At 33.9% G+C, this 15,123-nt stretch overlaps 2 protein-coding genes across 2 annotated transcripts; one reads left to right on the forward strand and one right to left on the reverse strand.

Annotated features, from left to right (window-relative positions):
* Window positions 1-358: 358 nt before the first annotated feature.
* On the forward strand, window positions 359-9,506 carry LOC146133300 (high affinity copper uptake protein 1-like). The gene is made up of 4 exons (XM_083396861.1): window positions 359-541; window positions 1,752-1,827; window positions 2,057-2,228; window positions 6,973-9,506. Exons 1-4 carry the CDS (start codon window positions 371-373, stop codon window positions 7,172-7,174), a joined length of 621 nt encoding a protein of 206 aa, XP_083252987.1. The 5' UTR covers window positions 359-370; the 3' UTR covers window positions 7,175-9,506.
* Window positions 9,507-9,630: 124 nt separating this feature from the next.
* LOC146133301 (N-glycosylase/DNA lyase-like) lies at window positions 9,631-15,031 on the reverse strand. Its single transcript, XM_083396857.1, has 8 exons — window positions 14,866-15,031; window positions 14,529-14,695; window positions 14,255-14,390; window positions 14,019-14,166; window positions 13,622-13,756; window positions 13,356-13,457; window positions 11,239-11,380; window positions 9,631-10,664 (listed from the first exon to the last, which is right to left on the reverse strand). Exons 1-8 carry the CDS (start codon window positions 14,979-14,981, stop codon window positions 10,498-10,500), a joined length of 1,113 nt encoding a protein of 370 aa, XP_083252983.1. The 5' UTR covers window positions 14,982-15,031; the 3' UTR covers window positions 9,631-10,497.
* Window positions 15,032-15,123: the final 92 nt, after the last annotated feature.

The following is a 15,123-nucleotide window of genomic DNA, read 5'->3' on the forward strand; positions in this document are numbered from 1 at the left end:
CATCATGGTGCTTTTTTAACATTTTCTGTCTGACATGGTGCCAGTTCATTAAAATGCAGCAAAAGCATGTAGCATGTGCATACATAACTTTTTACTGTTAACTAGTGTTTGTGCAGAGTTAAATTGTAAAACCTAATTTTACTTATTGTTTATTATATCATGCCAAAATATATTAATGTAATAGTACATTGCCTAAAATAAGATACATGGCTTCATATTTTTATATTTTTTATATATAATGTTTTCCAAAAAGAGCAACTTACCATTATGACAAGTTTTCCTAATAAGGTGCTTATTGCAACATAAAGTTTCATATTTTATTAGGATATTTTAGTTTACTTTAGCTTTGTTTGATAAATTTTTTCGCAATATGGCTCACGACCATCATATGGCAACAACAATGGCAATGGATCACGGATCACATATGAATTCTACCATGGATCACGGATCACATATGAATTCTACTATGGATCACGGATCACATATGAATTCTACAATGGATCATAGTGGCCATGAGGGTCATGATCCAACAAGTCATGAGGTAGACTTTTAGTATACATGTAAGAACTTCTAAACAACCCTAGCTACAATTTTAATGTAAAAAATGTTACATTTAGGGCTGATATTAAATTGCAATGTGAACTTTCCCAGTCAGGAAGTGTCTGCCAAAACGCGTTCACCAAGATTAAATTACACTTGCCAAAAATGTCAGCATGCAATCTGCTTTTAGTTGTAACTTTTTTCTCGTAAGGACTTTAATTTACATCATTTCCAAGTGGGCAATCCAAAAAAAAGTGTTTTTTATGTAGTAAAATTAAATTAAAAAAAAATGTAAAATTGAATGCAAACACCTGTGGATGAAAGGGCATCACATATGACATTTCTTTGCTTTAAGTTTCACAAGTATTGCATTTGTGAATCTGTTTTATACAAATATATATTTTACTTAGCTAAGATAAGGTCAAAAGTTTTGTTTTCTGTCATTATAAATGTACATGATACAACATTTATTGCAACCATTGTTTTGCATAATTTTTACAAATTTGTAGTTACTTTTGCGAATTTCCTAATTAATGTTATATGCTATAAAAAAAACTTTAATAATGTTTACTGTTGTGGGTTTATGTTCTAACCAATGTATAAGAAATTGATTTTTAGTTATATATATATAACTGTGCTAAATAGCCATCATGGGAGTTTCTTGTTCAAACATGCCAGAAAATTTAAATAAACATTGTGCTTCAGTTTTTTGTAAAAACTTGCTGATAATGGAAAGACCTTGTCCAAACATTTAGAACCTCTAAATAAACATGCTGTCAAAGTGGTTGAATTAAATATAATTTCATTTTTGGTGTTGTTAAAAGTACTAAATACAACAAATCTGCTAGAAAGTGTAACTTCTGTAATACATATTTATGAAACAAGCTCTGTGCCGTAGAAAGGCTTTATCAACTGTACAACAATATAGTTAATTAGTGTGATGCATTTCCTTTTTAGGCAATATTCTAAATCATACTTGGGGACTTAGTTTACTCTGATATGAGATGTAACAAGATCTTAGCTTAATTACTATTAGGTCCATATTCTTGTAGATTTCTAGGTCATTTAAGGGAGCTGAAATAATAAGTCACTTTTGACCTTTTGTTTATGTTGTCATAATTTCTAAAATATAATTGAGGTGCCATAAAATTGTTTAAATAAAATTGTATTGGTTAGACATTATTAGCACAGTTGATTGTTTGTCTTTGCAGATGCACATGACCTTCTATTTTGGAATCGAAAATGTGCCAATACTGTTTGAAGAATGGACAGTAAATTCAAGTGGAGGTAATATATAAGAATAAAACTATTTTTTTGCTAGTTGATCTTCTAATTGAATGATTATAAAGATACCAATTTATTTTTTTACAATGAGTAAAGTTTAAAACAAAGGTTATATTATTATTATACACCATGGAAAAATGTATTTTCCCCCAACTGTTATAACAGTTTTGCATTGCTATTTTATTGCAAATGCTATATATAATAAAAAAATTTAACTTTTTAAAATTTCTAGGAATGGCTGGGGCCTGTGTGGCTGTTTTTATCGTTGCAATGCTGTACGAAGGTCTAAAAGTATTAAGAGAAATTCTTCTCAGAAAAAGTGTTGTTCGTAGCAGTGTGGATAAGGCCTATTCAAATGGACAGAGTGGTGACTTCTCCAGTGCTGCTAGAGTACCGTCAGTCAGGTAAAGCTTGACCATGGCCTTGGTTTTGACTAAAGACTACTTAACATTCCATGTTTCGGCTGATGTGATCAAATTAATACGCCAGTATTAACCATATAAATATGTTTATTTAAAACATCTGATATGTGAACAACACATGTAGACATTTTGTAAAGTTTTAATCATAAATAATTACCTTGTTTATCAAACTTTAAATATTACTAGCAAAGTCAAAATTCTTAAGCTTAGACATATGTCTGACCTTGGTGAGACCACTTTAAGTGCTATTAGAGTTTAACATATTTTAACAAAAATACCCCAAATGTTTTCAATGCACTATGGAATTTTGATGTTTTATGATTTTTTTTTTATAAGTTTCAAATAGTGCAATCACAGTTGTTGTACATAAAAAAATACAGTTTGAGATGTGCTCCGGGTTTTGCATTCAAAACCATTCAATGCCAATGAAGCGTTTAACCTGCTTTACTTGGTAGAATGAACATGTTTATAAAAATCTTAACATTCCAAAGGGGTCACAGACTTACACAGGCTCACAGCAAAGTGTCATTCTTTCTATACATATATACCATCTAATTTAGAGTTAAAAATGAAAAATAAGTTCTTATTATTTTCAAAGCAATATCAACTTAGTTGGTATACCACACCTCAGATGTATTATAGTACAGAAGTATATATTTCTTTTCAGGCATTGTCATAATGTTACCGACACACAGTAGTCGAATATAAGCTGACCTGTTTACTCAGTCTTTGAACATTAATTATTCAGTGTCCAATCAAATCTCAGTTGCATGACCCAAACTCTAAAAAATTATAAATTTAGAATACCAGGAATTAAAATCCTGCATTACAAACATCAATGGCTTCTTGTATTTATACAACTTTAATATCAAAAGTTTAATTAGTTTTAACATTTTTGCTAAAGATTTTACAACAACATACTAGCTGATAGGTGTGATGCAACAGAACATCACGTAAAACTTGCCTCTTTAGGGTATTTGTAACATGTTTGACAAAACTATATATTATATATTTTCGGTTTTGTGTACATTTAATAGACACTAGCCTTTAATGTGGTTTCTTTGTGTTACATGTTTTTATATCAATCTTACCAGTTTGAAATCAAAGCACTATATCTGCTTATGCTAGATGCCTTTTAAAGACAGGTAGTGCAGAAATTTATGTACAACGTTGCTGATGGACAAAACCTTAAATTGTCATGTATAGACAAGTATGGTTCACACAAAATTAGGTCATTTGTGTTGTAAAACAAGCCTTAGGGCCACTCACAAACGAACCATAATAAGCGATATAATAGGCGTCATATGCATGACAGGCACAAATTGCTGTGGAATTTCCTTAAATTTTCCTATTTTTAGTTGTGGCGTTATTGTCCCGCATTCCAATAGCCCTTTTTTCTTATTTTTACTTTTGTTAGAACCCGAAAGGAAATTTTAACTGTTTGGTTAGCTGGCGGGGAAGCCAGTTTTAAAAACGCAAGTTAGCACAGTATTTTTTTATTTGAACTGAATATGTCACGAAATTTATACAAACTATGGATTTAAGGCATTGGTAATAAATTGTTTAACCCCTACTATAAACCTTTTGCCGCTTGTGTATAAAATTTCCATTGTCCGGACTTTATTTGACATCTTAAAATTACCACTGAATTCACCAGACACTCCCAAATGTTATGCTACGAATGTTTGTGTGGAACAATGGCGACTATGACCTACTGTTTCGACGCCCTGCCTACGTGGTTGTTGTCATGAAAGGTTACGCGAAAAACGTCTGACGCGAAATTTCGATTCAAGTCTTTCCACTCGACTGTTGGATAACAAAATATCAATAGAAAGCTCAATTCGGTGTAACAATTTCCGCGACCCTTTTTTCGTTAATGTTTTGTAAATCATTCGAAAGTAGTAAACACGAGAAACAATGTGCCATTGTGCAATGTTTTCTATCCTCTCGTTTTTATTAATAACCTGTAGTAGTTTCATTTGTGATATATATACTATTTAAGCAAGGTTTCTCAACTGGGTGCATATGGTGACAAATCCAAGGGTAAACGCTAGTTTTTTTTTTGCAGATCAAGATATATAAGAGTGGTTGGGCAAAATTTTGCATTTCATATTTGAGATGTAGGTCCAAAATGTGCATATTACCAGTTTGAGCATGGACTCCACAGATTTATCTCAAATTGACATCCAGGCTGGTTGGCTTAGTTAAAACCTAGTGAAGTGTTGTAACACACTGCGTTAAACCGATTTAGCACAACTCCTTTCGAAGGTAACTGCAAATACTAAAACCCATATGATCACCAAAGAGAATTAGGGCGAAAGGATTGGTGCTTAGCGTTACTTAACGGATTATCCCAGGTTTTTGTGAGGCTCCCTTTATTGTTTCATAATAAGGCTTACGGTTCGTAACTTATTAGGTATGTACTATCGTTAATCGCATTTTCCTTTAAAGCAATTGTTGCGTCACTATGGTTGCCCCGGGAACCGGACGTGACGCTATTGATTATTATTCGAAGCCGTACCGATGACGAAAACTGTCAATAAATAGAAGGGAAAATTTCAGGACGCCTTTTTTGTAACCCAGCGTATATGGAAAAGGTATGCGTCAACGGAATTACTAACTACAGACTATACATCTCCATACAAGTTTTACTGTGTCAAACTAGGACGCGTTTCCTATTTTGGTACGTTAAACGGTTTGTGGGATGCGTACTTCGAATAATTGCCTCAAACATAGGGCATGAACGCTTTATTCACACTTCCCCACTTTTTTTTCAGTTGCCTTTCCGTTCCACTGAACATCCGCAGTTGTTCGCCCAACCGGCCTTATTCTTGTTGTACTCGTTCCAATTTAGTGTGCCGGCTGCTTCGACTGTTTTGGTCGTTTCCGGCTATTTATTTGAAATTGCGTCCTGTGCTTTTCGCTTTTAGTATGCTCTTAACTTTTCCCGTAAATTTAGTTTGCCCGTAGCTTCGTTGAACTGATAATTGGATATAGAGTTAAGTTAGCAGGGATGGTGTTTGTTGCGTAACAGAGAAAACGCGAACCACGGCGATCAAAACAGATTTTTTTAAAGTTAAAAAGTTAAATTTTGTAATTTACTAAATTTCGTATTGAATTTTTCCCATTAATGTTATGCAGTGCTACATCTGGACCTACGAGCACCCTTAATTTGTTGTAAGTATTTATACTTTGCGACTGCCCGGGGCTAGTTTGCGAACACTGGTTTCACCAGGTTAAAAATAATGCATAATTATAAAAATAAATGCTTACACATTTGCGCGCGATGCAACAACAAATAGCTGGTAGTAGCTGATGTGGCAAACCCGGGCTACAACTGACCAACACAAAAAAACTTCCAAAATACACACCACCAAGAAATGCTATTTATTTTAGTCTGATCATTGTTTTTGCCTTGGATTTAGTTTAATTCTAAAGGTATGGTGCTTTTATTCATTAAATTATTTGTCTTATCCTTTAACATTACCAGGTTTTTTTGCTTGTTGTAAAGAAAGTATATCTATTTAGGGCAGTGATTTTCAACCTTTTTTCACTGCGTACCACCTCGAGCTTCTGTGATCTTGTTGCGTACCAACAAAATGTCGAAAAACTCAACTTTATTCAAAATGTATATAGGATTATTAACAGGGGTGGATTAGCTAATTAGTTAGCCCGGAAATTTCAAAAGAAATGCGGCCCACTACTCTCAATAAAGTTTCCCTTTTTTAACTTGCAAGATACTGGTAGTCAAGTTTTGTGATTCTTTGTTGTTTTGCTATGATGTCATAAAATAAGCTTGCTTAGATGTTCCGGAAAGATAATAGTTCCTATCGTTGAAGAAGCATAACATATTTAACTATACAATCATTACGATGAGTATATAGTTTATTACAATAAAAAAAATGCTTAACCTTTTGGTAAAACTATAATTTTACTTAAGATCGTACTGCGTACAGCGTACCACCCAAAATGACTTCGCATACCACTATTATGGTACGCGAACCACTGATTTAGGGGGTTGGATCTTGTTTATGAAATGTAGTGCCATCAGCCTAAGTTACAGTAGGCAATTACGCCACTTTAACCTTGGGTACACGTTGACCCAATTCACGCAGAATGGCATTGGCAAAAAAGAAAATCTGACGTTTTATACAGTAAATTAGTCAAGTGTTGTTGAAATCTGACATTGCACTAATTTTCTGTTGTGCTACTTTTTGTATGACGTGTCACCACTATGTAGCTGTGGTTAATTTTGCATCGTAAAACTGTTTCACGGTTGACGTGAAATTATTTGTTGAAAGTATGTTCGTCCATTTTGCATCAGTTGTCATCACTACCTTTGGAAATAATTATTTACTCTTTTAGTCAATTAACTTGTTTTACAAACCGCCTCTAGTATTACTTCACACTTAAAATTGTTGTATATCTTTAACATCCCTAGAGATGCTTTAAATTTTTTAAAGTTAAAAATGTACGGTTTGAATACAATGTTAAAATTAAAACATTAAAATTTATAATAAACAAGGCATGATGAATAAATTGAGAAAAAAAATAACACTCATAAAGAGGATAATGGAGATTCCCCACAATATTATTATGATTAAATAATTCTTCCCTCGAAACTTTTCCATTTGTGACACCCCGCTCACCGAAGTGCGCTTGTTTTCCGCTGGCGAGTACTGTAGGTCTATAGAAAAAAGCAATTCAATCTTCTTTCACTTTACAGGCAAACCATGTGCTCTGCATCGCACTGGCTCCAGACGTTGCTTCACATGATCCAGGTCACCGTGAGCTACGCGCTAATGCTAATATTCATGTCCTTCAACGGTTACCTGGCAATTTCCATTGTGTTGGGCGCCGGTGTGGGCTACTTGGCCTTCGGCTGGAAGCGAGCTGTCATCGTGGACATAAACGAACACTGTCACTGACCATACTCAAGCACGCACACTTATCTGTGTTTGTGGCGTCGTAATTTTTCGCACTTTGGTCGTGAAAGCTATTTTTTCGACTCTTTTAGCAATTTCATTTTTAGGGGTCGAAAGCGAATTCAAGCCCTCAATGAAAGTTAATTAAAAAAAATCGTATCTTATTTAATAGTCAATTATTTCCCTCCTATCCGCTGTTCATATTTCCTAGCGCAAGTTTACGTTGATTATTCAATTGTGCAGTGGCTGAGTTAGGCAAATCGCAAGTTCGTCTGTCCCATTTAACATTTAATTAGCCTTCAAATTTATATTTAATTTTTAATGTTTTGCCAAGGCCAGCCTTAAATCCCAGCTTTTGTAACTATTGCCGCACGTTGAATCCGCTGAGATTAGCTTAAAAATTTCGTTGTTTCGATGTCGACCTTTAGTCAAAATGGCGCGAACCTTTGTCCTATTCTCCTGCGACAAAGTCAATGTTTGGCTCCGGACCTCCTGACTTCAAATATTGCGGCTTCGACGTCAAAGGCGCGCTGTCTCGTGACAAGTGCCATACCAATGTAAACGTAAAATTTATTTGGCCAACTTCTAGCGCGTTGCTGTAAAGGGAACACGATGCTAATTCGGCTTTTCCTCTCCAATCCTATGCGAAAATATCAATCTTGCTAAATCGTTTATCAGCATTCCGATTGTTTTTTGAATCGTGGATTTATTCATAGTGCGTTTCTTGCTTAATAGGCGGTCCTGGGCTCCGATTTGATAAGTGCAGAAAATAGACCCAGGCAGAGTTTACCCTTGCGCAAAGTAAAAACGTCTCTTTACCAGGTTGCCGTCAATATCAGAAAAGTTACGGAAACAAATAGCCATTTGAAACGCTCGGACGTCGCTTTGGAATATCGCAAAACATTGTTTTATTGTATCCTGATACTGGCTAGCCCCGTGCTCATTTTACGAGGTTGCTTTTTCCAAAGCGCTGCGTTTTACCGAGCCATGCTAATATACATAACTCTGTTTTTTGGTATTTTTACCTCGTTGGTTTAGTCAAAGCATCGCCTCTGATGCGATTTTAAAACAGACGCGTTGAACAGATTATTAATTTTCGCGATTTTCCACAGCTGAATTAACAACTTAAGTTTTAGTGATAACAAAATGCGTCGCGTATCATTGGTTTTATCTGCACAAAAGTAAAAGTATTGATGTTGCGATCGAATCTATTTTTTCATTTCTTTTTCATATAAAGCTGGCCAACCTTTTCGAATTTAACAATCAAATAACCATTAAATATAAACCCAAAGTGAGTCAGTCATTTACGGTCCTTTCCTTAATCAAATAAAATATGCTTTCTGATTCAAATCCTACAAATATTTGCTTCAAGCTTGTACAAACAGATACTGTCGGCTGGCAGTTTGCACTTGTTACATAACTAATTTGTTATGCAAACATCGCTTGTTTGAGTGTATTCTAATGCCAAATCCTAACAAAATGTAATCGCATTGCTGACCGAAATGGGCGTTTTACAACATGCGATTTTTTTCGTGCAATCGTAGTACAATTGTTTTTTTGAGTCCAGCCATACAAGACATTTCAATGTTCGAGGCATATTATTGAAAATAAGCAACTTGATTTTATTTTAAATTGTGATGGTGTACACCAATCCGACGTTTTAAATTTTACTTGTTCACTATTTCTGCAATGATCTACAATCGGTTTGATTGAAATCTTTATTCGTTGCTATACCTTAAAATTCTACTCTTGTGCAATCCCATTTGATAAAACTGTCAATTTAGCAAAACTTTAGTTACGCCATAACGTGTTCCGTCCAAGACACAATGACTTGTCGCGCGATTGTTTTGTATGGTTTGTTGATACGTTTCTCTAACAACTTTTCTCGCTGGCACACGCGCAACTTGTTTTGTCTTGTTGCTAGCAACGACGAAGTGTTATTTACTCCTATGGGCGAAGTAATGAGAAATTGGGCTAATTATTACTAAATCATTTCTATGCAAAGTATAAGTGGGCAAACCGGGTATGTGACAAATCTGTTGAATTTAAGCTAAACTCGAATAAGTTTGCAATTTTTTATATTAGATTTCGCTCAAATTAACTAATAACGTTTAGGTTCACTTGCAAATTGTTTACAATGATCAAGGCTTCGATTCCATTCGAAGTGTGCTTACTTCTGGTTACTGTCAGTTTGCCTTTGAGCGTTACTTGAAATAATACTATTTTGTACAATGTACATTTGTAGACATGCTTTTCATTGTGACCTATTTTTATTGCGCATTCTAATTTAGTATTATTTCGTGCCTGTTTAATTAACATGATCACATCGTTAAACATAAAAAATATTTGCCAGTGTGTTTTGTCACGTAAGAAAACGCCGCAATTGAGGAAACATATCGAAGTTTTAGGGTTGCCACTCTGCCACACAGCATTTTTAAACAAATTCGAAGACATTTCAAAGAAAATTTAATGACTTTATTTTCTAAACACAAAAATTAAGATGCAAATAAAGACTTGAAAAAACAATAGGTTGCAAAATTTTTTTAATATGAATATCAATTCTAAGACTTTTAAGCTGCATACGAAATGAATTTTAAGACTTAGTATCATAGTTTTTTTAGTTTTTAATACAAAGACATTTTGTGATTCAAAGACTTTGTGTTGCGTAAGCATAAAAAAATCATTCAGCAACATATTTTTGTTTTACGTCTCAAACCTTTTGAGAGAAATACCTTACAGCTTTTGCTCTCATTAAAGGCGCCAACAGCCGAAACGTGATTTCTAGTAGATAACTCTCGGACAGAAATCAGCCAACGTTTTGCATAAAAAAGTTTTTTTGTTTTAAAAAGGTCTCAAAAGTTGACGAAAATGCGGCTTGGATACCCAATGTCAGTGTTGTAATGACTTAAGTCACTGTTTTCAAATGACTTAAGTAAGTCACTGTTTTCAAATGACTTAAGTTGACTTAAGTCTTAGGACAAATGACTTGGATTGAAATGAAGTGTTTTCTGAAAGTATTTTTACAAACAAACAAACTTGAGCTTATTTATCCATATTTTTTACACATAAAACATTTTGCTAGCTATATGTTGTCTTTTTGTTTTGTTAGTTTAGTTATTGTCAATAATCGTACCAGTTAAAAAATTCCAATAGTTTAACGTTTTATTTTTACGACAAGGACGTCACTTGAAGTAGACTTGCTCTAATTATGACTTGACTTGGACTTAAGTTATTTTACAATGTCTTGACTGTGCCTTGATCATTTCACAATGACTTGTTTATAATACTGCCACAGTGCCCCATGAAGTTCAAATTCCACAACTTGTTCACGGCTCATGATCGCCATCTGCCGAGCGTTTTGGTCGCTTGAGTTTCTTACTCTTGGGCTGTGCGCATAAGTCGTAGGTTGCGGGCGATTCCTTGATCTCTGCCACGAAGAGAATCGCCTGTGCCCAACCTGCGTGACTGCCCCACTTGGCGCGAAAAAATTCACCTGTTGTCAAAAACAAATAAAATTTTTGTATAGATTAAGAAGGTAGTTCAAGCATCAGTTAATAAAGCGCTCAACAAAAACAAATCCCAAAGTTATTTTTTTTCAAAGTAGAGATATAAGTTAAATCAGTATTTTTTAATAACGGCACATTTTGATGTTGTTTCTCAGTATTTCCTTTACTAATGTTAAGTTGTTAACCTAACAACACTAATTTTAAAACTTCCAAGCTCCTGTAAATGACTATTTTTCAACCTGCAAACTGAAAATACAATTAGGGGCCTAAAAAGGATTTTTATTCATTTCAATCTAGTTCAAGTACAGGAATCTTCTGTTTCGATCCAAAAAATAGATCTGTATTAAATTTATCAAAAGGAGCAACTGAAAACCAAAGTTTTTGTTTTTTTAAATGAATGCATGTAGTTTTTTGTATTTTGACAAAAAGTTTTGGTATTAATACAGCAGAAAATAACAGATGACGCCGTAATTATTTCCTATTCGACCACTTATTTGACGTTTTTATTATATCAATTCTTTGAGAACTTTAAATCAACAATTTACGAAATGTTTAACTTACTAAGATTGCTGTAAGATTTTGGGGTAAGAGACTTTGATGTGAGTTTGTATTGATAGTCACGAACTGCGATCTGGCGAATGTGCGTATCAATGGGCACAGCTTCGGGTTTCTTTAATGACATCAAGCACACACAATCTGCAACCTGAAACATGTAAAACTAGATAAGTATAAATCTAAAGCTAACTGTTTTCTCTATAGTTTCTTTTGTCGATCTATTGTTTTTTAAACACATTTGTATTTATATATATATATATATATATATATATATCATTGAGTATTAAAGACAAAAGCATCATAAACAGGGTTGCCATACCATGCTTATTTCTAAGATTTGTGCTTATTTTTGGGTGCAGTGTCATAGAAAACACTAATGTCCCTATTGCATAATAACAATGGATTGTGAAAGTAATAAGCTTCTGTAAGCAATTTTATATGTTCATAAAGCGATATTGTGCAGAGCTACAGGCTTAGATAACCATGGGTCACAAGTAACATGCTGCTTTTTTATGTAGGCCCATAGTGGCCACTGCACAGTACAACTTGCCAAATTCATTGTCAATTTGTTATGTGTGGCTCTTAAGTCTTGACAGTTAACAGAGTACGTTGAGGAGGAGACAACGCACTTAATGTCTTTCTAGTCACGAAAGTTGGCTAACACAATATACAAGCTTAAACCGTTTATTTTACAATAATCTTTGTAGACTAACAAGTCCTGTAAACTAAAAAGCTGTAGCTGTAGCATAATTTACATAGTATAATTAGTGATGCAATAAAATTTTATGAATGCTCCTTATTTGGGTTGGCACCCACTAAATCAAGAAACGACTCACAATGCCCATGTGCGAAAGGAAATAACACTGACCTCAGTGACCTGTAGAGGCTATAGAAAAAACAATTAGTGCCCATAATGTTACAAGTAGGGTTCCTCTCCGGGAATGTTTCGACGGGAAATTCCCGGGATTTCCCGCGAATTAACAATCCCGAATCCCGGGAATTTTTTTTTATAATCCCGGGTAATCGGCAACATAGCAAAACTTTAAAAATATTGTCGTTTTTGACTAATATAAAGAAAAAAATGGTGTTAACGTCGTTGCCTGGGTTGTTTTATTTGCGTTCACCAACGGAAACAATTTAATCTAACAATAAAAATGCGTCATAAATGCGTTTTTTTTAAATAAAAACAAATAAGGGTCCTGACTTTTATAAGAGAAGGTCTTGTAAGATTGCAGAAGCAATACTACAGAACATAAATAGGCGCTTCTTCAGTTATCGACGTATAAATTAATTAAAAAAACGGTCTTCAAATACCGCATACCACAACGCACATTATTTGAGTTAGGGTACGGGACTGCGGGTAAGCGTTTGCGTGAGGGTGGGAAAAGCGTTATTATTAATAACAAACATAATAATACTTGACCCACTCTCACCCAAACGTTAAATTGCACCCTAACCCAAATAAAATGGTTGTGGTATGCGTTATTTGGTATGCGATCGTTGTTTATGTGGTATGCGATCGTTGTTTTTTTAATAATTTATACGTTCATTTGTTTTGTTTTTTGCATAACTTTCCACGTACATAAGTGAAAGAACGCCCATAAATGAGCTTAATTAAATGTTTGGAGTTAAAATAAAAATGTCATAATGACGTAATTTTATGTATAATTATTTCGTCTGGATCCCGGGATTCCCGGAAAGTTTCATTTTTTAATCCCGTTTCCCGGGAGTGAAAAAATCCGGGAAAAAGAGGAACCCTAGTTACAAGACGCAAAAAATTTGCTCAAAGCATTGTCAGAAAATCATTTAATGAATAATTTTATTAGAAGCAAAACCTTGTTACAAAGCAAAATGCCCCGGGCTCATGACGTCAGGTCTCTTAAATAAAAGGTTCAATAAAATCAAATAAACGCATTTTTTGTGATTAAGCTTTGTTTTGCTCATACAAAAATATGTGTTTTTAAGCTTCTATTTCGGTATTCTTTAAAGCTTGGACTCCACTCCCGAAATCCTGGATCTTGCCCTGGTGGTCAGTAGCGTGATTATTTTTTTGGTCTAGCGTGCTAATTTTTTGATCTGAGCAGATGATGATCATAAACATACCCAATACCCATATTTGTTACCTTAAGACCAATTCCAGGCAGCTTTGTAAGTTCCTCTCTTGCCTCAAGATAAGGTTTGTTGCTTAAACCATTTAACCAATTTTCTCCACCGTTGTGAAGAATCTGAGACAAGCATTTTATCTTTAACAACAAAATTTATGTGGAAGCTGTTGCCATCGAGCACCAAATATGCAAAATTTTAAGTTGGTTAAAAGGTATAACATGAAGCAACTTTAAACCGTATAATGTATATTTGGATCTATGCCATATAACAGTTAATATATTACAGCTTTGGCGCAATCAGCAATGTACTGTGCTCTGTAGCCAAAGCCAAGTTGTCGCAGAGTTTCTTCAGTCCCCTTGACAGCCAGAGCATCGAGTTTGGGAAAGTCATAAAAGTCTTTTCCATCAAGTTCCAACAACTTATAAAAATATATACTAATTTTGTGAAAATGAGATAACTTAAGTTTTCATACATATCAATCAAAATATTAGTTTTTAAACATGTTTGTCTTGATATAAGCAATTAAAATATAGAAGATATCCATTATCCACACACTATTTATTTTTTGTGTGTCCAAATATGTTTGAAAACATATGCTGTATTTCAAATAGTGTGCTTTTTAGATAACTCCAAGATGAATTTGTTTGTTTATAGGTCCAAACAATTATCAAATTCATTACTTTTTTTCCAAAGTGAATGCACATCTTCTCTATTAAGGGAACAATTCTGTAGATGGCATTATTAACCGAACACATAAATGAGAATAAAGTTTCCAGGGGTTCTTGTTGTAAAACATGGATCTGTTTTCTCTCGAGGTTGGCAAGGTTTCTTTAATTTAAACAAAAATATCAGGGTTATTTAGGTTTAGGGAGTATAAGGTATACCTTTCTGTAGTTTGCTTAACCTAAATGCTTACTTGTCATTTTTTGCCCATTGGCTAAAAACACTTTTAGCAGAAAAGTTCAACTGTAAATATTCTGACAACAAGGTTTCCTCTGCCTCACAACAATTGCAACTATTTGAAAATCCATTATTTAAGCTTCGTTTTGTGCCTATTAAAAAAAAAAAAAATTTAGTGTTTCAAATTAAAAAAGGTTGTGGATCATAAAATAGTCAGTAAAAATACATAGATTATTACTAATAGTGTTATGAATACAATATAATAAAAATTAAAAAAATACTCTATATACCTGTCTTAGGTTTTCTTTCCTCCGCCTTTCCGCTATGTATTTCATTTTTATATTGTGAATGTTCACAGGCAATGACCTTGTAATAAATATGTTTTTTGTCTTGGCGTAAAACCCAAACGCGATGAGAAAATACTCCAACCAATGTGTTGTCTTCAAGACAGCGCCATCTAATAAATTCATGTTTGGCTTTATTCATAAGTTACAGTTACACTACTTTAAAATGTCACAGACCCTTTTTCCCATTTTGTCACAAACCTAACTTTTTATTACCATTATTACACAAATAGACATATAACATTTTTAATGGTAAAACAATCAATAAACATAAGAATATTACCTGAAAGCTTGTCCACAAGTTAGGTTAAGCTTAAGATTAATTTTTGATTGGTTGCACTTTAGCGATTTTAGAAACTTGATTCCATTCATTGCCAATAAATTAGCTATATCATACATACATTGGTGAAATATTTTGAAGAAATTTCGTTTATTAAGCCTTAATCAAACACAAATTATTTTATCTTTGAGAGTTTAAATGGGGAAATACCCAGTTTTGTTACCGCGCGAGGATAACATACTTTTACACCAAATAAATGTA

Source organism: Ascidiella aspersa, chromosome 9 (genome assembly GCF_963924565.1).
Source record: "Ascidiella aspersa chromosome 9, kaAscAspe10.2, whole genome shotgun sequence".
Taxonomy (NCBI): domain Eukaryota; kingdom Metazoa; phylum Chordata; class Ascidiacea; order Phlebobranchia; family Ascidiidae; genus Ascidiella; species Ascidiella aspersa.